Source organism: Sorex araneus, chromosome 3 (genome assembly GCF_027595985.1).
Source record: "Sorex araneus isolate mSorAra2 chromosome 3, mSorAra2.pri, whole genome shotgun sequence".
Lineage (NCBI taxonomy): Eukaryota > Metazoa > Chordata > Mammalia > Eulipotyphla > Soricidae > Sorex > Sorex araneus.
Genome location: NC_073304.1, coordinates 125967752 through 125992670, shown reverse-complemented (window position 1 = coordinate 125992670; position 24919 = coordinate 125967752). Strand labels below are relative to the sequence as shown.

The following is a 24919-nucleotide window of genomic DNA, read 5'->3' as shown; positions in this document are numbered from 1 at the left end:
TTGAAAATTCTTTATCGCCCAAGAGTTTCTTCAGATCCTGTCTGTCATGCTTCCAGGTCCAGCTTCACAAAACTGCTGGTCTGTGCTCTCTCCCTTAATGCTTGCCTTTTGGAGAAATGTTACAGGGGAGGCATCTTACAGTATGCAGTCTCTTGTGCCCTGTGCTCAGCCTAACATTGTCTGAGGCTTGGGTTTGTGCTGCTGCAGGATCCATGCTGTGATCTTCCTGATGGATGGTAGATCACTGGTCAGGTGGGCTACGCTTTGTTTCTCCACTCACCCACTGAGGGACATTTGGTTACATCCAGTTTGGGGGCTGTTGTGTGAAAGGAGGGTGGGGATGCTGCTATGAATACTCTCCTGTGTGTTGGGTTTTGACTTGCTGTTGGGTGATTTGGGAACCACCTCCTGAGGTTGTCCATGACACTTGACAAGAGTTCACAAAATGTGGGCTGGGATGATAGTACAGGATGTAGGGCCTCTGCCTTGCACACGGCCAATGTGGGTTCACTCTCCAGCACGCCAGTTGGTCCCCTGAGCCCCTCCAGCAGTGATCCCTGAGCAGAGAGCCAGAAGTAAACCCTGAGCACAGCCAGGTGGGGCAAAAAAACTAAAAAAATTACCTTTGAGGTCAGAGCAATAGTATAGCAGGTAGAACATTTGTCTTGCATATGGCCAAACTGGATTAAAGCCCTGACACCCCATATAGTACCCCAAACCCCGCTAGAAATGATTCCTGAGCGCAGAGCCAGGAGGAAACCCTGAGTACAGCCCAATAACAAAACAAAAGAGAAAAAACTGTATTCACAAAATCACAGATTTTCTCTACATTTTCCATTATTCAATCGCCTTAATACCCCCCCACACTTGGCTTTGAATGTGCCTTCTTTTGCCAGCAGCTTTCAAATTTGAGAAATATGAAATTTCATATTCTGAGAAATATAAAATTTCTGCCCACTGGTCACCTTACCCACTTATCTTACGGAAGCAATGTTTGCTGGTCTCAGTTTACTTCAGTTTCCATAATCCCTATCATGTTTTTTCTTAGTATGCACAAGGTTAAGGCAAAAGGCAAAATAAACTGATGCTAATCCACTTCTGATCAAGTCCATCTTTCTATTCCTCCTCCACATTTTCTTGAACAGACTGTAAAATAGATGCTCACTGTAAAAAAAAAAGAATTAGTTATGCATAGAAGTTATTTTATAAATACAGAGTTTGGGTTTCCCAAGCGGCAAAGCTCTAGAGCGAGATGCTGCCGATGGCCATGCAGCTGTGAACACGGGCTGCACACCTTGCAGGGGGTTGGAGGTGGGAGGAGAAGGTGGTTTTATGTTCTACCACAGTATGTAGCTTACCACAGTCAATGCTCCTTTCTTGGGGGAGGGGGGAGGCCACACCCAGAAATGTTCAGGGTTCAACTCCTGGCATTACACTCAATAATCACTCCTGATGGTTCTCGGGGGACCATATCAAATGCCGAGGATTGAACTCAGGTCAGCCACATGCAAGGTAAACCCCCTACCCACTGTACTATTGCCCCAACCCCAAAGCTCATTTAAAATTCAAACATATAGGACTGAAGAGATAGTACAGGAATGCAGGAATGCCTTGCACGAGGATGATCCCAGTTCAAATCCCCAGCACCATTTATGTTCCCAAGCCTCACCAGGAGTCACTCCTGAGCAGAGTCAGGGATAACTCCTGAGCACTGCTGGGTGTGGCCCAACGGCCCCTAAACAAAAAGAACAAACATTTCCTACAGTTTTTATTAAGATGGTGCTGAGCTAGCAGCTCAGAATGGGCTCTTCTTTATACTTCTGCTCATAAACCACTACTGGAGTTTTTTCTACCTGTAGACGTGTGCTCAAAGAGAGGGGAGGGGACCAGAGAAGGAGTACAGACATTAAAGCACTTGTCATGCCTGCAGGTGACCCCAGTCCAAACCCAGGGTCCATGTACCACCAGGGGTCACCCCTGAGCACAGAACCAGAAAAAGCTCCTGAGCACTGTCTGATGTGGCACAACCTTCCCTTCAAAATAAAAGAGAGGGGCTGGGGCAATAGCACAGCGGGTAGGGCATTTGCCTTGCACACAGCCCTCCTGGGTTCAACTCCCAGCATCCCATATGGTCCCCCAAGCACCACCAGGAGTAATTCCTGAGCTCAGAGCCAGGAGTAAGTACTGAGTATCGCTAGGTGTGACCCAAAAAGCAAAATAAATAAATAATAAAAAATATTTTTAAGAAAAGAGAAAATAATTGACCCTAAGATGGGTTAGCATGGCTCCTTGAGGAGACCCTAGAAATAGTTTGAGAAAGTTCAAATTCATAAGCAAAGATGCACGTTAGTCAGTTTTGGGAAAGAACAAGGTGTTTCTTTTCTTTCCCTGATCCAAAGTTGGCTGAGGAACAGAGACGGACTTCTGTGATTCCAGAATTTTTGCAGTGAGACACAGGATTCCACCCCTTCTCACCTACGCTGCACACTGTTTTTCCTCTAGTATGACGCTGTCCGAATAAACCAGCTCTATGAGCAAGCACGGTGGGCCATTGTCTTGGAAGAAATCGACTGCACAGAAGAGGAGATGCTGATCTTTGCGGCATTGCAGGTACATGTCTTCTTGCCTCTTCTCTGTGAGAAAACAGAACCAGTTATTTTATTTCCTCCCTACTATCTTGTGTTTAAAAGAACTAAGCAGGGGGCAGAGAGATGATGTCCTAGGTAGGGCGCTCACCTTGCACGCAGCCAACCCAGGTTCGATCCCCAGCACCCCATACGGACCCCCAAGCCCTGCCAAGGATGAACCCTGAGTGCAGATCCAGCAGGAAAACCTGAGAACAACCAGTTATGACCCAAAACCCCAAAAGAATTTTTTTAAAAATTGAAAGAACAAAATAAGAAGAGCTAAGCAGAGGGAAAACATTTCAGTTGAAAATGCATCTGGGGCCAGAATGATAGCACAGCAGATAGGGCATTTGCCTTGCAAGTGGCCAACCCGGGTTCGATTCCCAGCATCCCATATGGTCCCCTGAGCACCTCCAGGAGTGATTCCTGAGTGCAGAGCCAGGAGTAACCCCTGAGCATCGCCGGGTGTGACCCCCAAAAAAAAATAGAAAAAGAAAAAGAAAAGAAAATGCATCTCATGGGGCCAGAGCAATAATATAGAAGGTAGGGCATTTGCCTTGCACATGGTTGACATGGGTTCGATCTCCAGCATCCCATATGATCCCCTGAGCACTGCCAGGAGTAATTCCTGAGTGCAGAGCCAGGAGTAAGCCCTGAACACCACCAGGTATGGCCCCCAAACAACATTTATTTTGTAGTTGAATCTGATTGTGGTGGTGATCATCTTCCCTGTCTTGCTTCTCATCTCTTCCCATGGCCAGCTCAACCTGGGAATGAGCAGAACTGAGTTTGAGCTTAACTAACCCTGAGTCTCCAAAGGGGTCTAACTAAAATGCCTCCTCTCAGACAGGATATCTCGCTCGAGGAGAAGAATGATATTACAGGAACATATTTTCACAGAGGAAATAGCTAAAGCAGATTTTCTCCGTTTTATTTTACCATGGCCATTTTGCAACCATATTTTACTAGTCTCCCCCGTCTCATACAGTGGTCCCCCACTTTCACAGTCTTCCCCTGTGGCCCCGCCTTTGGAATATCCTGGAGGCCTACGGGTTGAGGAACACTGGGCTGATTTGTGTGTGTTTAGGCTGTTTCTAAAACCTGTTTCATTGTAGTACCACATCAGCAAACTGTCCATGTCAGCAGAAACACAGGATTTTACCCAAGAGCCCGAGGTTGATGAGGTGGAAGCGGCGCTCTCTAACTTGGAGGTGGCCCTGGAAGGCTGCAAAGCAGACAGTGCCTTGGTAAGAACATTTCCTCTCACTCAGGATTATGACTCAGTTCTCCAGACAGACAGACATACTACAGCAGGTAGGGCATTTGGCTTGCACATGGCCGACCCGGATTCGATTGCTCTGTCCCTCTCAGAGAGCCCAGCAAGCTACCGAGAGTATCTCGCCCGCACGGCAGAGCCTGGCAAGCTCCCTGTGGCGTATTGGATATGCCAAAAACACTAACAAGTCTCACAATGGAGACGTTACTGGTGCCCGCTTGAACAAATTGATGAGCAACGGGATGACAGTGGAACAGTGGTGGTCTGTCTGACCAGTAACTTCACAAAAGTTAATAATAAAGAGAATTTTTCAGGGCCAGAGAGATAGTGCAGTGGGTAGGGCATTTACCTTCCATGCAGCTGACCCAGTTTCAATCCCTGGTATTGCATAAGGTTCTCCGAGCTTGTCAGGAGTGATTCCTGAGCACAGAATTAGGAGTAATTCCTGAGCATCACTGTTGTGACCCAAAGACCTGGGGAGAGAGAGAGAAAGAGAATATTTTTTCTGTAATTTGGAGAAAAGGAAAATACTCCCTTCACCTGACAAACTCAACCCTAGAAAGAACTGGTTAGATTTGTAAAATGTTTTCATTATTAGAGATGATAATTCATGGACTGGAGAGATATAACAGTAGAAAAGACATTTGCCTTGCACATAGTTAACTAGGATTTGACCCCTGACACCACATATGGTTTTCTTAGCCCATCGGGAGCAAGCCCTGAGTGCACAGCCAGGAGGAAGCCCTGACCACAGTCAAGTATGATCCCCCACCCCCCTCCCCCATCCCCCCCAAAATTATCATTTTTAGTGTTGCTTCTAGAATAAGTTGGTGTGGTGTGAGGGAAAGACTGCTAAGGACCCAATTTTTCTAGCATGGAATGGGTCCCTTAAGGAAGAAGTACCAAGACTAGGAGATAGTACAGTGGTTAGTGCACATGCCAGGCATGCATCTGATCTGGGTTCAAGTTCTGGCATCACATGGTTTCCTGAGAACTGCTGGGTGCAGCCCTAAAGATATCCCAGCACTGCATCCTCAGGCCCAAACATTGAACCAGATTTAATAAGGCCGGGTTGACTAAGAATTACTGATAGGGACCCGGGCCTCCTGAGCACTGCTTGGGGAAGGAAGGAGGAAGGAAGGAAGGGAGGGAGGGAGGGAGGGAGGGAGGGAGGGAGGGAGGGAGGGAGGGAGGGAGGGAGGGAGGGAGGGAGGGAGGGAGGGAGGGAGGGACTAAGCCAGATCAGAATTTAAAGCACTTACCTTGCTTTGCAGTCAATTTCAATTCAATTCCTATGAGTCACCTGAGTATGCTGGCAGTGACCCCTGAGCACAGAGCCGGGAGTAGTCCCTGTTATCACCATATGTGGTCCCGAAAACAAAAAGGAACCAGTTCACTGCTTGAGATATCCGTGAGAACAGAGAAGATGCCTTAGAGAATCAATGTCTTATAATGCCCCAAGCCATATATCTTCAAACTGGGCCAGTTGGTAAAAGTGAGGGTCTTTTTCTGGGACATTGTGAAATATTCTTAGCCCTTTGATTTGAGAAAATACATGAAAACTCCCAGGTAATACCTAAAGGAATATAACTGTTATATTATCTCTTGTTCCTTAACTATGAAATGGGACTGAATGTGGGCGTTATCACTCGAAGGCCCCTCCTGTTTGACTCATTCTCTGGGTACCACCCTTTTGTTTAACTTCTTTGATCACAAAAATTATTGGTTGAATCAAGTTGAATTTAAAAAGTACTGGATAAATAGTAGTAGATAAAAATGAGTCACTATGATCTGAATAATTTAGTGTGTATTCTCTTATGATTAAATTCCTTACAGGAGGAAAACTATAAAATGTTTATAGTGTATAGTCCACAATGTCCTATAAAAGCAAATACCCCATACAAACTTAATCCCAAGACTCTGTAGAGGTCCCAAACCCTCTTACCTACTTCCTCCACTAAACTGACACAATGAGAAACTGATCCATCTTCTACATGGATATTTCCCTCCTCCCTTTCTCAATATATAGTTGGGGGGGTGCAGAGTTTTGGCCACACCCAGTGGTGTTCAGGGGATCCTCCCAGCTCTGTATTCAGGGGTCACATCCAACTGCCACCAAGAGCCCATGCAGTGCCAAGGATCAAACCTGGACCTTCAGCATGGAAGCATGCACTCGAGCTCTTGGAGCCTCAGCGAACCCCATGAATATTTATAGACTTTTGAATATTTACATAAAGTCTATATTTATAGACTTTATGAATATTTACAGCCAGCGGGCAGGGCATTTGCCTTACACAGCTGACCCAGGTTTGACTCCTCCATCCCTCTCGGAGAGCCCGGCAAGCTACCGAGAGTATCCCGCCTGCACAGCAGAGCCTGGCAAGTTACCCATGATATGCCAAAAACAGTAACAACAAGTCTCACAATGGAGCTGTTACTGGTGCCCACTCGAGCAAATTGATGAACAACGAGACAACAGTGCAACAGTGCTACAGTACTCAACCGACACCAACCATCACTGCAGAATGTACTTTAAGCCAGATTCCTTTTGAGAGTGTAACTAGAGAAAAAAGATCAGCTAAAGTTTCTCACCCTGCAGTAATCGTTGTGTTAAGTTTTGCTTGAGCATAAATGATACTAGTTTCTTCACCAAAAGAATGAACTTATGTACAGCAGGTGATTGTACAGCAGGTACCGCATCTGCCTTGCACGTGACCAACCCACGTTCAATTCCCAGCATCTCATATTCTCATCTGGTCCCCTGAACACCACCAGGAGTAATTACTGAGTGCAGAGCCAGGAGTAACCCCTGAGCATCACCAAGAGTCACCCCCAATTATTTTTAAATTATAACTCACTTAGTAGACACAGGGAGTGCTTGATCAATTGTTTTCGTTTCTTTCATTTGTTAGATATATAATGCATAGATACATCTTGACACATGATAACTCAAAAATGCTTAAATTAGGGGCTAATTAATTAGGGCCTAAAGCCCCCTACAGTGGATAGGGTGTTTGCTTAGCAGGTGATTGACCTGTGTTTGATTCTGGCATCCCATGAAGAGTCCTCTGAGCACTGCCAGGGGTATTTCCTGAGCACAGAGCCAGGAGTAAGCTCTGAACACTTCCAAATGTGGCCCAAAAACTAAAACAAAACAAAACAAAACAAAACAAAAGCATTCGGGGGCTGGAGCAATAGCACAGCAGGTAGGGCATTTGCCTTGCATGCGGCCGACCCAGCATCCCATATGGTCCCCTGAGCACCACTGGGAGTAATTCCTGAGTGCAAAGCCAGGAGTAACCTCTGTGCATCGCTGGGTGTGACCCAAAGTGCAAAAAAAAAAAAAAAAAAAAGATAGACATTGGTGCCCATTGGGGGGAAAAAAAAAACATTCACATCAAAATCGATAAAGAGAACTCTGCCAACTAGACATGTGGCTAGTGTCACTGGGAGCTTGGTTTTATGTCTTTTGTTTGTTTTTGATCCACACCCATCAGTGCTCAGGGCTTACCTCTGACTCTTCACTCATAGACAGAACCAGGTAGTTCACGGTAAGCACCTTACCTGCTGTGCTATCTCTCCCGCCCAGTTTTATTTCATTTTAATGAACTCAGATGTAACCAACTGCCCGTCACAAATGACAACAGTTTGAACATTTTCTGTTTTTTCTTTAGGAGGACATCACTGACATTCCTACACTTGCAGATAATCTCAAATTATTTAGGTAAGTCACCCTGAAGGAGGAAGGAATCCTTGCAGGTAAAAAAGACCCAAGTCTTTCAGGAAAAAAGACTCAAGGAGTTTCCACTGCACATCTCAGGCATGTTCCTGGTTCCAAGGTGAAATATGAGCTTTGAGATCTGACAATGAATCAAATCCTAGCTCCGTGGCACATACTAACTGGGTGACCTTGGGTCATGTCCTTATATTTCTGAACCTCAGTTTACTAATCTACAAAATGAATAGATACCGCCTCTTGGGAAGGATTAAATTAATTTTAATACATGTAAAGCATTTAGCAGGCGTCTGGCTCATAATCTATCTATGCTCAAGCACTAGGACTAGAGAGATTATAGGACAGGGATTAAGGTATGTGTCCTGCATGCAGCTGATCCTGGTTTGATTACTGATCACCACATGTGGTCTTTTGAGCATCCCCATGAGTAATCCCTGAGATGGGACCAGGGCCTGAACATAGCCAGTGTGACAGAAAAAGAGAAAAGAAAGAAATGGTTCACCCTCAGTGATGAATGAATATGCCAGGCTGAGCTTCTCTGACGGTCCATCTAGGAAACTCAGGACTCTTGATGCCATGTGGCGGCTCTTTCACAGTTTAACTGTCACTTACCTCTTACACTTTGATCCTAGACTTAGAGAGTATCATTAGCTTATCTCTTTAAATGTTTCTAGGGCACTTAACTCAGGTCAATCTGAAACTACTGAAAGCCAAGGAAGATAGTTTTTCTTTTTAGTAGAAAGAAAGGACTGTCACAGTGCCAAGGTGTGTGAGGATGAAAGGAATGAGGCTCCTTTGAAGTTCTATGACTTGATTAAGGCACGTTAGGGTTTGTTGACTTTTCCTAACAAAACGACTCTTGGCTGAGTGAGTTGACTTGAAAAGAAACTCGGTTGCTTTTGATAGTATATGATACAGAGAAAAAGCAGAAAGAATGAACAGTGATTCAGTTGTAAGCCAGAAACAAGCTCCCAAAGGGACTTGTCATTGGATGTCTGCTGGGGTTGGTTGGTCTGTTTTCAGATGGACTGGGAGGATATGGGCTGGAACAATAGAGGCATTAGTTTTATTTTTGTCACTTTGGTAATTGTAATAACATACTGCAATAATCAGGGCTACCAACAAATGTAATGATCTAAATCCACAAATTATCTTTTCGGGAGGAGGCCATACCCCCTGATGCTCAAGTCCTATTTCTGTTTCTGCTCCTGGGCTCCTCCCAGCGGTGCCTGGGAGACCATCTGGTGCTGGGGCTCGAATCCAGGCCTCCCACATGCAAGCTATGTGGTCAGTCTGTTACATTGTCTCTCGAGCCCACTGGGAATATCCTTTATAGGGACTGGGAAAATAGCCTGGGAGTCTTGAGTGTATGTCGTGTATGCCCTGGCCCCAGAATCACTGATTCTTATTCCAATAAACAGATCTAAATGGGGACTGAGAGATTTCAGATTGTAAGAAACAAAGACGAGACCTAGATAGAAGTGAAGTCTCCGCTGCACAGAGGGATGGGGGCCATGGACAGAGATTTGCAAAGCTGGAGCTGGAGTGATAGTACAGTGGGTAGAGTGTTTGCCTTCACACAGCCAATACGGGTTTGATCCCCAGCACCCTACATGGTCCCCTGAGCACCACCAGAAATAATTCCTGAGTGCAGAGCCAGGAGTAACCCCAAGCACTGCCATATGTTGCCAAAAAATCTCTCTCTCTCTCTCTCTCTCTCTCTCTCTCTCTCTCTCTCTCTCTCTCTCTCTCTCTCTCTCTCACACACACACACACACACACACACACACACACACACACACACAGAGGGCAGAGAGACAGAGAGACAGAGAGAAAGAGATTTTCAACGGCCAGGCAATCTATGGTTACAGCAGCAGAAATTGAAGCCAGGCCTCACAGGTGGGAGGTATGCTCTCCACCACTCAGCCACAACCTGGGGTCTAGAATTCTAATCCTTGTACAAGGAGAGGAAATAAAGACTTAGAATCTACAGAAGGCAGGGAGCCAGGAGAGAAGCTCTCACCAAAGGCAGAAGTTTCCTGTTCGTAAGTATCCTGGTTCATAAGTAACTATGAACTTATTCTAGTTCCTATTCATAAGTAACTAGACACCAAAAAAATTCTAGTTCCAGCGCTTGTCATGGTCACACCCACCTGGCTGTAGTGCAATTGGACACTGCACGTGACTAGAAATACAGGCAGAGAAGCTGCCAAGATCCCCCTTGGCTCATGTGGGATGCAGGGATTTGAACCCAACACTTGCAAGGCCGCTGCTGTAAACCACTCCATGATTCTCCCAGGCCAGTGGTTTTTGGTTTGACTTTATTGTTGCTTTTTACATTATGTCTCCCCAGCCCCAATACCCTTAATCTTAAAGAGAACTTGTTTTTTTGTGGGGGGCTACACCCAGTGGTGTGGGGGGGCTACTCCCAGTGTCCTCAGGAGTCCCTCGTGATGGCCCTGGGGGGAACTGGGGTGCTGAGGATTGACCCCAGGCCCCCACATGCAAATCATACCCTCGCTTTGGACAATATCCCTGGCCCCAAAGAGAGTTTTGTTTTTAATTGATTGAATTCCTGTGATGTACAATACTGTTCATGGTGGTTTTGGTGCAACCATCACCAGTGTACCTCCCTTCCTCCCAAGGTCCCCAAGTTTCCTCCTTTTAAAAACCCTCACCCCGACTCCCAGGCTCAGTGGTATAGATCATTTCTTCCACCGTGTTGCCTTTGGCCCTTTGTTGCTATCCCTATATGCATCTTTAAGTGACACTTACGAGCGACATCATTCTGTATCTATTCCTTCCCTCTGGCTGGCTCACTCAGATTGATAGCCTCAAGTTCCATCCATGTGGTGGCAAGTTGCATGATTTTGTTATTTCCAGTGAGAGGTTTTTGAAAACTCTTTGGAGATGTTTCCATCACACAGGTCAACAAGAATGACACTGGCGGATTAGAACAGTATTATCTGTGCACCTGTAACACTTGGAAACAGTTATTCTGTGTATCGTGCACCGTGAGCATCAGTGTTTTCGACCTGCATGTTAAAAACACGCAGCATATTTTGATGTATTTGAGTGAGTGGTTGATATTGGTAAGAGGGGAGCTAGCAGCTTTGTTTCAACCAAAACCCTCAAAAATAGACAGATGGCATTAAAATAAGAACATTGTGACTTAGTCAGCTGAGTCCAGGTGTAATTCTTCAACAAGAACTTAGGTTAATAAGTAAGTTTCCCTTCTCGGAAGAAATGGCACTTTGCAGAGTTTGGTTTGGTTTAGTTGGTGGTAGTGTCTGGTTGATTGTCCAAGTTGTGGTCGGTGGTGGTGATGGTGGTGGAGGTGGTGGTGGTGTTTGCCTGTGCGTGGTGCTGGGACCCCTGGGCTCCATCCCCGGCCCTCATTCATTATTATGTTTGTACAATTAAAATGTGTCCATTAGAGCATATTATGAATGGGCAAACTAAATCTATGTTAGGGGTTAGTGATTCAAAGTGTTTTAAAGATAGGGCATGCCAGGTTGATTTTAGAAATCACTGTTTTAACACAATGACACTGTTGCTGCAAATTTGTGTTAATCAAGCCACAGCCACGTGTGAGCCACCAGTGTCAGGTGCTTGCACTAATGTGTTAGTCTAGTGTGTCTCCAATTCTTGGAAGCCACCTAAGGAAGCTTACTTAAATTGCAGGTGTCTACATCCTCCTCTGCACCTGCTGGTCCCACCCAGAGCTGGAGCCATGCCTAGGAATCTTCAACAAGCTTCCTCCATGCAAAAGAGCCCCTTTATCTTGCTGCTTCTAGGGGGCGGACTTGGTGCGAGCCATTCTAACTGATGTGTGGGCCAAGTGTGCTTTCAAATTGCATTTCCCTGGTGGTTGGTGATGCTTGGCATCTTTTCCATGTACTTCTTAGCCCAACTCACCCACATTTGCTGCAGAATAATGTCTATTCTATTGTCAGTGGTTTCTCGTAAAGATCAAGAAGAACTGACAGCAAAGATTTCTCGCTTTTTTTTTTTTTTTTTTTTTTTTTTTTTTTGCTTCTTGGGTCACAGGGGTTACTCCTGGCTTTGCACTCAGGAATTACCCCTGGCGGTGCTCAGGGGACCATATGGGATACTGGGAATCGAACCCGGGTCGGCCACGTGCAAGGCAAATGCCCTACCCGCTGTGCTATCTCTCACAAGATTTCTCACTTTTTTCCTGTGTTTTACGTCTGATAACTTTAAGGTTGTCCATATAGACCGGTATTTTTTTCTTAGGGGAGTGGTGTTTTGGGCCGCACCTGACTGTGTTCAGGACTTACTCCTGGCTCTGTGCTCAGGGATTGTTCCTGGTACTGCTCAACCCTATGCAGTGCCAGGGATCAAACAAGGATCAGTTGCATGCAAGGCAAATGTCTTAACTCCTGTCCTATCTCTCTGCCCCCTAGACAGCTTTTACAAACAAAGAAACAGACTGAAGTGACTGATGTCACCAGACCCATAATATCTCTCATACATAGACAACCAAACTAATGGATTGACTACTTATGCTGTGTGGAGTGTTTTCCTCTTTCTATCCTCACAAAATAGAAACTTGGAAACTCACTACTCACCAATCACAAAGAGGTAGCTCATGGGGGGCGGCTGTCCTTCCTAGGGGGCCATGAGTGTAGGCAGTCGCATGACCAGAGTGTGGCCTGGGTGGTCTCACTCCTGAGCATCTGCATTGACTTCTCTGTTACTTATCTGTGTAAAACACAAAAATAAAAAGAATGGGCGCGCAGGCGAGCGAGGCAGGCGAAGGAAGGAAGAAGGCCAAACTGGTTGCTCGATCGGTTTATTTCATGTCCATCTCCATTCTCCTCTGATTCTCCTCCTGCTTCTTTCTCCCCCATCCTACTTCATTCTCTCTCTCTCTGCCTCTCTCCCGGCTCTCGGTCTCTCTCTCAATCTGTGGATCTGGCCCCCGTGGATCTGGCCCCCGTGGATCTGGCCCTGTGGATCTGGCCCCGGTGGATCTGGCTCCGGTGGATCTGGCCCCCAACCCACTCTTACAGCCTAGTTAAATCTCCCCAGCATGAGGGGGTTGGGGCATACACATAGGTGTGGTCAGCAATAGGGTAAGGTTCTTTTCCCTCAGGGGATGCTTCTCCTAGGACTTAATTCTCTATCAGCAGGAGGATCCACCCAAGGGCGGAGTCCCATGAATGTGTTTCTCTTCTCCTCAGCCAGCAAACATATAAGAATTCATAATATTAATTATTTTGTATGGACACAATAAGAGATGCATTAAAGCTTATAGAATTGCTCTCCTGGGGCCATCTCAATCTCAGACTACAGTGCTCAGGCCAGATCAGTCTTTCCTATCCCTGGCAGGGTCCCAGTCTCATAATTACTATTGGATCATGACAGCATTTGTCTATGATCAAGCTCTTAACTTATAGTTAAGAATTAGGCACTTTGGCCAGGCCCATCTCGATGCCAGGGTAGCACATAACTCACCACTTGCCCTGGATCCTTCCCGTCCCACGTCGGGGACCCTACTTTGGGGTGCTAGGAACTGAGGGCAACTGAGGCTTAAGTAGAGAAAGCAGATGCCCAGGAGGGAATATTGAGGCCAATTAAGTCTTAAGTTATAAAAACATAATATTGTCTTATTGTGTCTATACAAAAAAGACATAGCTTTAAAGTAAATTATTCAAAAGGCATAAAGAGGAGAGAAAGGCAATGTTATAATATTCAGTGTCCTAGGAAGTTCTGACCTTACCAATTAACAGAGTTTGATTAAGGGAAGAGCAGATAAACTGGTAGAATTGGTTACAGATAAACAAAAGAATGGGAGTGACTCGGGAGCACTTTGATGGGTGTGACTGATAAACCTAAGCTCCTAGTGGCAAGGGGAAGGGACAAACCAATGATATCCAACACTTATCAGAACCCTATTTGTAGTTTTTAGAAATGGGCTAATTGGAAAATCATGTTTTAAAATAAAGCAAGTGGGCTTGGGGGGGAGGGACACTGAGGGCGACGGTGGAGGGAAGTTGATACTAGTGGTGGGACTGGTCATGGAACACAGAATGTCTGAAACTCAACTATGAATTGCTTTGTCACTTACAATGTGTTGACCGTAAATAAATTCGACGTTGTTAGAGAGAGCCTCTGGAAAAGAGGATTTCAACTACCAGTCCTCAGACCCATGCCAGTCCCCAGAAAGGTGGAATGCTTTGGTCACTGCCCTGGTTGTAACTGTCTTGTCTTGGGCAGGTCTGAAGAGAGGTGTCAGCCAGCAGATGAACACTAAAGAACACTGCTCTAGAGCCTCTAAACCCACTGGAAACCTGTGATGTTTTCCACAGTTTGGGATGGTTGTTTAAACCCTATTTTTTCATTTGCAGGCCCAAGAAGCTAATATTAAAAGCGTTCAAACAATATTGGTTTGTCTTTAAGGACACATCCATTGCCTACTTTAAAAATAAGGAGCTTGAACAAGGAGAGCCCATAGAGAAGCTGAATCTTAGAGGTAAGGCGGCCCTACAGCTTTCCATGGCTTCCCTTGGCCAAGCGTGCAGATGAAAATCAGGACTCCTGTTCAAAGCAATGTTTGCTTCAGAGGAAACTATAAATTACTGATGTCAAAACAAAACCTTCCTGCAATCCCTCCCCTCACCCCATTACTCTATGTCTACGAAAGGGTCTTCACTGGTATCCGTAAAATACACAGGCCTGGTAGGGTGCTGAAAACCCTTCTGAATTTCAGAAGTTAGGGATTTTTGTTGTCATGGTTGTGGTTGTGGTTGTGGTCTTTGGGCCACCCTGGCAGTGCTCAGGTGCTGCTCCTGGCTCTATGCTCAGGAGTGACCCCTGGCCATGCTTGGAGGACCATATGTAATGCCAAAAATTCAAACTAGAATTTGAAGAGATGCAAAGCAAGTGACAGTACTGTCTCTCAACCCCCAGTATACTTATGCTTAACTCAGTGTTTCTTTAACACACGTTTTAATTTATGAAAGTGACTGCTGGCAACTCAGTTAAAGGAAACATTTCATTGACCAGTATATCTCTTTGTGGCAATCAGAGGATTCCCTCTACTTTTATTTGTTTTCAAGTTAATGTTCATAATCATTATGGGTTGAGTAGTCAAGCCAACCTGAAAATTCAATTCAATTGATAAATTTAAGGAAATCGCCAAAACAATTATTTATCCTTGTCATATTCATTGTTCATGTGGTATTACCTAGTTATCTTTTAATAAATGTTGTTGACTCATGCCTTTATTCTTAAGAAGAAAACCAAATCTGGGGAACTTAAGTTCAAAGTTTTTATAGGCACACCTGATATATAGGTTACAGTTCTCAGAACTCAGTTTTGTTCTCTTTCAGGTTGTGAAGTTGTGCCAGATGTGAATGTATCAGGGAGAAAATTTGGGATCAAATTATTAATCCCTGTTGCTGATGGCATGAATGAAGTTTATCTAAGATGTGACCATGTAAGTAAGACCACAGACATGTTGTCTCACCTTTTATTTATCTTGATGACCCAAAAGAAAAAAACAAAACAAAGTCCTCTCTCAAATGAGAGTACGAGTATGTCAGTCAGTTACTGCTCTGTAACACAAAGCACAAAATCATAATAGCAAACACGTGTTGTTTCTGCAAGCAGTCTATGTCACTTATCAGGGACTGTTGATGGTTAGGTGATCTGCAGGAAGACCTGTTTCAAGCCATAGGTTAACCAGGCTTGCTTAATCACTGCAGGTTAAGCTCACTGTATTTATTCTAGGTCCCCTTGAGATACCTTCCTGGGAAGGTCCATATACTGATGGCAGAAGTGAGGGAAGGCAACTGAAGCACGTATGACCCCCTCACACTTTCGCTTGCAATTACCTCCCCAGCATTTCCACCCACACTGCACTGGCCAAAGCAAGTCTGATGCTTGGGCCCAGAAACAAAAGGGGGAAAGGCATGTTCTGCTGGGAAGGACTGTAAAATTACATGGCAAAGGTCTGGGTATCCAGAGAAGACTGAGGCCAGTTATTTATTCAATGAGGCACACCTGCTCTTCCTATGAATTCCACCCTTCCCACTGCAGGCCTCCAGTGTCTGTCTTCTCTCTTGACTCCCAAAGGTAAGAGGTGGTCCCAGGTCTCAGAAAGATAGTACAATGGGTAAGATGCTTGCCTTGTTGGCGGTTGACCCAGGTTCCATTTCTGACACCACATATAGACCCCCAAACCCACCAAGGGTAATCCCGAAGTGCAGAGTCAGGAGTATGCCCTGAGCACCACTGGACGTGGCCCCCAAGCAAATACCAAAACAGATGGACCAGACATAAAGAATAGTAGGAGCCTCCCTCTCCGGGTCAGATCCCATCAATATACAAGATATACTGTGGAAGTCAGCAGATCTACTAAGAATGGGACTGGGAGAAATAATTACAAAATGTTCCACTCATTTCTGCTATCATAGAGATTAGATGTGGCATGAGAATGAAAATACTTATCAGGAATGATGTCTAGGAGTTTAAGGCACACTGTATGTGTCCAGGACACCCCTTTGTATCCTTGGTTGATTTTTTTTTTTGCTTTTTGGGTCACACCCGACGATGCACAGGGGCTACTCCTGGCTCTGCACTCAGGAATTACTCCTGGCAGTGCTCAGGGGACCATATGGGATGCTGGGAATCGAACCCGGGTCGGCCACATGCGAGGCAAATGCCCTACCCGCTGTGCTATCACTCCAGCCCCCCTTGGCTGATCTTTAAGTGCAAAATTCTTAGCGCACAATTTGCCAAAGCATGTATTTCTATTGTCAAGCCCCTTAGCGTCTGGAAACTCAACAGAAGACTCAGAATTTTTAGTTGGGTATTAAATTGGAAAGTTAACGCCTGCTCAGCATCCATGCCAGCTCACATCTTCCTTTGCTGGGAGTGCAAGAGTTTTGCTTCATGGAGATCAAAGCCCAAGTCCTTCTCTGTCCCCAGCAGAGTGTGGCTGTGCCTTTCAACGGGCTTCTCCACCCTCTGCTTTTTGTTGCAGGAGGATCAGTATGCCCAGTGGATGGCTGCCTGCATCTTGGCCTCGAAAGGCAAGACCATGGCAGACAGCTCCTACCAGCCAGAGGTCCTCAACATCCTCTCATTTCTAAAGATGAAAAACCGGAACTCCACGTCTCAGGTGACGTCCAGTCTTGAAAACCTGGACATTAACCCAGAATGCTTTGTGTCACCCCGGTGTGCCAAGAAACACAAGTCCAAACAGGTACTGCTAATCGTGCTGTGGGTGATTATTGAATTTGGTGAACTCTGTGCTCTCTGAAATACGATGAAGAATTAAAATGGTTATGAAATCATGAAAAACCATCACTAAAAATCAGCTTATTAAAATAGGTGAAAGGATATACATTTTGGTATCTGTACTGCAAACCATAATGCCCGAAAGAAAAGAGAGCGAGAGAGCAAGAAACAGAGAGAGAGGGAGGGGGAGGGAGAGAGAGAGAGAAAGAGAGAAAGAGAGAAGAAAAGTGCCTGCCATAGAGGCAGAATAGGGGTGAGGGTGGAAGGAGGGAAACTGGGGGCATTAGTGGTGGGAAATGTACTCCGGTAAAGGGCAAAGGGGTGGGTCTTAAAGGGTGTTGGAACATGGTGTGTTTGAAACCAAATCATAAACAACTTCGTAACTGTATCAGGTTTAATTTTTTTAAAAAAATTAACAGCTGGGGGAATACTGAACTATTAAGTGGTTACAAAATCATGAAAAATCAGCTGAAGGGGGATTGGACTATGATCAGATGACATTATAGTTGATTTGGTTGAGGGTGAGCAGTCTGCCTCCTGAACATGGCAACATTCTGAATTGTACTTAATTGAAATGAACCCCCCCAAAAAATAACATTTAGTTCCTATATATTAACAACTTTAAATTGTGTGCTATAAGAGCAGGTTTAAAGTCAAACAAATCAATTGATTCGAGCAGAGCCATTATGCACGGACAGTCCATGGACCTCTAAAATTCTAGAGGTTCTAGAATTCAGAGCTACAGGTATAAAACCCTAAAATTCTGGAGTTCTAGAATTTAGAACTTTCCATCCACCCGAAACTTCGAAGCCTTTGTGTTGGCTGCTCTTGGTCCTGATTTTCCTCACTTATGTTCTACAGAAAGAGGATAGTTTCGTGTTAGTGGGGGAAATCATCTTTAATTTAAAAAAATAAAGGATGAGTAAATCAAGGAATGAATGAATGGCCATGCATCAGCTCTGCAGAATCGCAGTTGGGGATCGAGTTCATGGGATGGTCCCAGAGTCATCAGCATCTTCTAAGGAGGGTGGTTATGTCTCTGACTCTGCAGCTGGCAGCCCGGATTCTGGAAGCTCACCAGAACGTGGCCCAGATGCCACTGGTCGAAGCCAAGTTACGATTCATCCAGGCGTGGCAGTCTCTACCCGAATTCGGCCTCACCTACTACCTCGTCAGGTGACACAAGTGTTCCCTCTCTCACGTTACATTCCATGGGACGCACCTTTCCTTGGGGCCCACTTTTGCCAGTTCATCTGGAATGGAAAGCATTTTTCATTTTGGAAAACCAATCTTTCACAAAGAACCCAGACCCCCTTTGGCTGTGCACAAAAATCCTCCATACCTCAGCTCTTAATACCAGAACCCTTGCAACCTGGCTAAAGATAGGTCTTGCTTTTCAAAGATTTGGTTCTAGGGGCCAGAGGGAAAGTTCAGCAGACAGGGCACTTGCACACAGCTCACCTAGGTTCAATCCTCAGCACCTCACGTGCTACAGAACCCAGCCAGGAGTGGTCCCTAAATACAGAGCCAGGATCAAGCCCTGAGCATTGCCAGGTGTAACCCAAAACAAAAACATGTTATTTGGTTCATTAGACTCTGTCAACAACCCTTGAGCACTGAGCCAGGAGTAGTTCCCAACCATCATCACGTTTTAGCGCCAAAACAAAACAAATCATCATTGACAAGTAAACACCATATTATAAGAAGCAGATACTTCTTTTTTTTGTTTTTTTTTGGGGGGGTCACACCTGGCGATGTACAGGGGTTACTCCTGTCTCTGCACTCAGGAATTACTCCTGGCGGTGCTCAGGGGACCATATGGGATACTGGGAATCGAACCTGGGTTGGCCGTGTGCAAGGCAAACGCCCTACCCGCTGTGCTAAGGCTCCAGCCCCCAGATACTTCTTTTTGTTGTTTTTTGTTTGTTTGTTTTATAGTACCAGAGATCAAACCCAGCCTCTCACACATTTGAGGCCTGGCTTTTATCACTAAGTAATACCTCCAGCCCTAGCACTCACTCCTTCTAATTAATGGGAGTTTTTTATTCCTGTTTCAGATTTAAAGGAAGTAAGAAAGATGACATCCTCGGAGTTTCCTATAACAGGTTGATTAGGATCGACGCTGTCACTGGGATTCCAATCACAACCTGGAGATTCGCTAACATGAAACAGTGGAATGTCAACTGGGAAATCCGGCAGGTAAACTTGATGTCTGGGGTGGTGAGTGGTGAGTCTACAAATACATGTGGGCTCCCTCAGCATTGCAGAATTTTCTGATCTAAAAAAGGGTGCTCTTCTCTTTAGAACTAAGAAACCAGGAGAGGGTGGTATTTGCTAAAATGACTTACCTGCTCTTCTGGGCAGTTTTCTGACACGTACAGGCCAAAATTTCTAACTTGACCCCACGACTCAGCTTCGTTTCCAGACTTTTCCAGAGAGACAGACATGGAAATTGCCAAGCAGTTTCATTTCCTTGAGCCAGCATAGAATTCTCTCAAATGTAGGCTCCGAATTACTTGGACAATCCCTGAGATGTAACTCAACCAAAAGGAACCTCCAATGACTGGTTTCCGGGTGATCTACCCATTAAGGCTCTAGAGGCCCGCCACCCACCTTGTCCCCCTTCCTCCCTGGAGTGCCTCCCATCCCAAAGGGAGAAGAACACTGTAGTGACAAGAGCAGGGCCCAGGCCCCCCATCTGAGTTCAGTCTAAAGCTCTATCTCTCAGCGTTCTTCACCGACCTTCCCATGATGCTGGTCTGTAGGTATAGGAAGATTGGAAACAACTGGTCTACCAGCTTGGTTCTGGGGGCCTGGGGCCTGGTATACAGGGTAGGTGCTGATCCACAGGTGTGAGAAAATTTGTGTGAATGCTCATGTATATCCCAAGTGTCAATGTCACTGTCATCCCATTGCTCATGGATTTGCTCGAGCAGGCACCAGAAATATCTCCATTGTGAAACTTGTTGTTAACTGTTTTTGGCATATCGAATATGCCATGGGGAGCTTGCCAGGCTCTGCCATGCAGGCGGGATAGTCTCAGTAGCTTGCTAGGCTCTATCCCAAGTGACTCTAAAGAATTTCCAGGTGAGGGGCTGGAGCGATAGCACAGTGGGTAGGGTGTTTGCCTTGCACGCGGCCAACCCAGGTTCGATTCCCAGTATCCCATATGGTCCCCTGAGCACCTCCAGGAGTGATTCCTGAGTGCAGAGACAGGAGTAGCACCTGTGCATCGCCAGGTGTGACCCAAAAAGAAAAAAAAAAGAATTTCCAGGTGATGTGGCTGGAGCAATAGCATTTGCTTTGCATGTAGCCGACCTGAGTTCGATTCCCAGCATCCCATATTGTTCCTGAGCACCGCCAGGAGTAATATCTCAGGAGTAATTCCTGAGATACAGAGCCAGGATTAACCCCTGAGCATCACTGGGTGTGACCCAGAAAGCAAAAAAAAAAAAAAAAAAAAACAATTTCCAGGTGATTTGTTTCGAGCACACCCAGCAAAGCTGGAGGCTACTCACAACTCTCTGTTCACCTCTGAGGCACTAGGTGGTGTGAGGTATTTATCTCGGGCCTCCCATTTGCACAGCACTGGTCCCAGCCCCAGAGCTAAGGCGTGCTCTCACTCTCGTGCACTCTCTCACTCTCTCTAGCTCTCTCTCTCTGTCTGTCTCTCTCCCTCTCTCTGTCACTCTCTCCTCTCTCCTATCTCTCCCTCTCCTCTTTCCCTCTCTCTCTCTCCACTCCCTTCCCTTCCCTCCTCTCTCCTCTCTTTCTCCCTCTCTGTTTCTCTCTCTCCCCCTCTCTCCCTCTGTCTCTTCTCTCCTCTCTCACTTTCTCTCTCTGGCTTCAGCATTCTACAGGTGGTGCCGAGTCTCTTCCCCCTCTGCAGAAAGCCCTTTATGTAGGGGATAGTCACTGCTTCTCCCCTTTTGCAAGAAGCGTGGGTCCCTCTCAGCAGTCCGACTAATCGTATAGGCACTTGCGGGTAGAATGAAGGCCTGGGATTCAACAAGTTTACTAAAGCTGTGGCTCTGAAACCTATATTCGGGTCACACAGAGAGTTTTAAGATATCACACCCCCCCAAGCCAATTAATTCTTAATCTCAAGGAGTGAGAACTGTGCATCATTTTGTTGTTGTTTGAGGGTTACTTCCAGCAGTGCTCAGGGCATAATTCTGAATCTGTGCTCAGGAATTACTCGTGGCTCTGTATTCAGGGACCCAGACATGGTGCTAGGGATCAAATCCAGTTCAACTGCATGCAAAGGCACATGCCCTATGCACTGTATGGCCTCTCTGGCCCCCTCAGTCATGATTTTTGTTTGTTTGTTTGTTTGTTTGGGGGCACACCTGGCAGTGCTCAGAGCTTACTCCTGGCTCTGCACTCAGGGATGGCTCCTGGCAGGCTTGGGTGCCCTATGGGGCACAGGGGATCAAATCTGGGTCTGCCATGTGCAAGGCATGCCCACTGCCTGCTGGATTATCACTCCTGCCCCCACCGAGGCATTTTTTAAAGGTCCACAGGGATTCCAGCGTGTGGCACATCTGAGAACCAGTGAGGTCTGCCTCTTCTCGCACTTCAGAATCTATAGCTTTCACGGCCAGAGAGGCAGTTCAACGGGTGGGAGCACACGCTTTGCAAACGGAATATCCAGGTTCAGCCCACACCACATCATAGCCTGTGCCCCCCAATCCATCCCCCACCAAACCAGGAGCTAGACATGGCCCCAAAAGAACGTATAACATTTTTTTTTCTTTTCGGATCACACCCGACGATGCACAGGGGTTACTCCTGGCTCTGCACTCAGGAATTACTCCTGGCGGTGCTCAGGGGACCATATGGGATGCTGGGAATCAAACCCGGGTTGGCCGCATGCAAGGCAAACGCCCTACCCGCTGTGCTATCGCTCCAGCCCCAGAAGGTATAACTTTTAACTGGAAAATATGACTGTAAGAAATTTGAGTCGGGTTTTTGATCGTCGGTTTAAAATTCGGCAAAGCGACCTGCCACTCGAGTCGGGGAGCAGTCGGAAATCTCCCATCTGAGCAAAACTCAGACTGGAAGAATCTCCTAGGAGAATGGAGAGATCTGCCAGGCGCGCTTTCACAGCACTGCCACCAGAGGGCGCCGAGAGCGCGAGCGTCCGTGTTCCCCGGCGGGTTAGGGGGCGGCCTGGGGGTCCAGGTTTCTGCCGGCCACGCGGCCACCAGCTCCCGGACGGGTCCCCGCGGAGCGCAGCTCAGCCGTGCCCGCCTCTTGCAGGTGGCCATCGAGTTCGACCAGAACGTCTCCATCGCCTTCACCTGCCGGAGCGCCGACTGCAAGGTGGTGCACGAGTACATCGGGGGCTACATCTTCCTGTCCACGCGCTCCAAGGACCAGAACGAAACGCTGGACGAGGACCTGTTCCACAAGCTGACCGGGGGCCAGGAGTGAAGCTGAGCCCACCCGCTGGGGCCTGTTCGGCGGGGGCGGGGGGGCGAGCCGAAAGGCGCGGTGCTCCCGGGACAGCTAGGGCCAGGTTCCCGCCCAGGGCGGACCCCACAGTTCCGTGTCCCCCACCCCACCCCGCCCCCTGCCCCCAGATCCTCGCCTCACTTCAAGCACACCCGCGGGGACGCCCGTTTTCTTACTTTGCTTGAAAAGGGGGCGCCGGTGCCTCTTGTGCCAAGTGGGGGTGCAGAGAAATCCCAGCCGTCCGAGCACCCCCGGCCCCGCAGGACCCTGCTCTCTGCTCGGTGGCTGGGCTGTGGAGGAGAAGCAGAGTCCAGGACGGAGTTGACTCCAGCGCTGGTGGCAAGAACAAGCGGTTTGGTCCTCACAGTGCTGCCCTCGCTTCAGCCCCACATACATTCTTCCCGGAGGGAGGCCCAGGTCTGGGGATGCAGAGGGCAGAGGTGGGGTTACCTGCTACCAGTTGGTAGGAAGGGGTCCACCGGATCACCCCTCCCCCCCATGCCATCAGCCCGCAGTGCCATCGTATCCAGCTGACCCCCTGACCCATCCTGGTCTCAGACATGGGTCCCCGGGTGTTACTGCTGTCACCTACACACAACATTTCTGCGCTTCCTCAATCACCTGGGAGTCCTTAAGTACAGTGGTAAAGAGGAAATTCAGTCTCCTCCACCCAGGTCCACTTCTCCCTTGAGGTCACACTGTGCCTATACCAAGTGTTAGCTGCTGCTGAGTGCATGAAAACTCAGCCTCTTCTTTAGCTCTTCACAACTGTCTGGCATTTTCATGAAAACGCTCCAAGGTCGCGGTCAGAGCAGTAGTCCAGCAGAGAGGGTGTCTGCCTTGCACACTCAGGTTTAACCCCGGGCATACGTGTGGTCCCAAGCCCACCAGGAGTGATCCCTGAGCACAGATCCAGGAGTCAGCCCTGAGTACCACCAGTGTGGCCCAAAAATGAAAAGGAAAAAGAAAATATGCTCCAAGGAGCTGACACTTTGACCAAACATTCAGCAGAACAACTCTTCCACACTCCAAAGGAATAATCCTGGGTGCCAAGGAAGGCTTAAATGCTGCTATTCCAAAAAGCAATATAAGGAGTTTGTGTTGAATTTTTGTTTGTTTCATTCAGTTACATTGGTGCAAAAGGTCAAATGACCACTATAATGAAATGATAAACTAATTTGTGCCTTTCAGCTGTTTTGCTTCTTAATCCACCCTCAGTGGGGAAATGCATATTTTTTACTGTGTTACATGACTATTTTTCATTAAAAGATGTCTGGATTTGCATACCATCTCTCGTTTCCTTCTCTAAAGGGGGGGACCTTTTCTCCATTATGCAAAAAGAGGCAACTTCTGGGTGTAGCATGTGCTTCCTCTCATGATTCCAAGATTCTGGCTCTTTCTCCTCCGAGAGGTAGCAAAGCAGGTAAGGTTTTGCATGCTGCTGACCCTGGTTTGATCCCTGGCACTGCATATGGTCCCCAAGAGTGACCACTGAGTACCACCAGGTTTGGGGCCCCCAGAAAAAAATTATGAGGGAAATCACTGACATTGACTTAGAAACCTCAGTTACCCTGAGTCCAACATTTTTCTCATGGACTGCCCTGTCACAGTCTGCCTTATTGAGAGCTTGTTTGTCCCATTCCACGCCTACCTTGAGGGGAGCGGGGAGAGAAGCCGCAGAAAATAAAGTTACCCAAAGAAGGTCTTTGATTCGGTGGCGAGATGCGGAAGGTTTGGAATTTAGTAAATGTGAGATGGAGCATGAGTCGCTTCTTGTACTTCCTTCATCTACACATAGGGGGCAGGCCTGGTCTGCTATCTTCTTGGAATTCCCTCACCCACCCATAAGGGGCAGATGCGGACCGCTTCTCTCCTGACACAGTAAGTTCAGTAGGTCTTACCTGAGTAAGCAACAGCTCCAGGATTCAAAACCAAGTTTGTCTAAACCCCAGAGACCACTATACTTACACCAGCAGAACTCCTTTCCATTTCCAGCTCTACTCAGCCTAGAAATACCTCCACCGCTGTTGGGAGGGCTGGACTGTCCAAGAGGGAAGGGGGGTGTGTGTTGAGGGTGCGAGGTGGAAAGAGGGGTGTGTATTGGAGAGGCATGAACTGCCTATTGAGTAATGTGGGTTTTGGTGCTTTTTGTTGTTGCTGTTGTTTTGCTTTATGGGTCACACCTGGCTATGCTCAGGGGTTACTCCTGGCTCTGCACTCAGGAGTCACTCCTGGTGGGGCTGGGGGACCATATGGGATGCCGGAGATCGAGCCAGATCGGCCACGTGCAAGGCAAAGGCCCTACCCATTGTACTATCGCTATGGCCCGAGTAATGTCGGGTTTTTTTTTTCACTTTTTAAATTTTTTTAATTAAATTTTATTAGTGAATCACCGTGAGGTACAGTTACAAACTTATGAACTTTTGTGTTTGCATTTCAGTCATACAGTGATCGTTTACCCATCCCTCCACCAGCACCCATTCTCCTCCACCAATGTTCCCAGTATCACTCCCACCACCCCCACCCCGTCCCCCACCTCCCCACCCCACCTCT

At 46.9% G+C, this 24919-nt stretch overlaps 1 protein-coding gene across 1 annotated transcript in view; it reads left to right on the top strand.

Annotated features, from left to right (window-relative positions):
• Positions 1-23514, top strand: part of FERMT1 (FERM domain containing kindlin 1) — a 36627-nt gene extending 13113 nt beyond the window's left edge. Inside the window, exons 6-14 of the mRNA XM_055132690.1 lie at positions 2503-2610; positions 3743-3874; positions 7578-7627; positions 14014-14138; positions 14998-15104; positions 16653-16874; positions 17961-18085; positions 18967-19108; positions 22172-23514. Of these exons, the coding sequence (XP_054988665.1) occupies positions 2503-2610; positions 3743-3874; positions 7578-7627; positions 14014-14138; positions 14998-15104; positions 16653-16874; positions 17961-18085; positions 18967-19108; positions 22172-22345 (1185 nt within the window). The 3' untranslated portion in view covers positions 22346-23514. The remainder of the gene's footprint in view (positions 1-2502; positions 2611-3742; positions 3875-7577; positions 7628-14013; positions 14139-14997; positions 15105-16652; positions 16875-17960; positions 18086-18966; positions 19109-22171) is intronic.
• The last annotated feature ends 1405 nt before the right edge of the window (positions 23515-24919 follow it).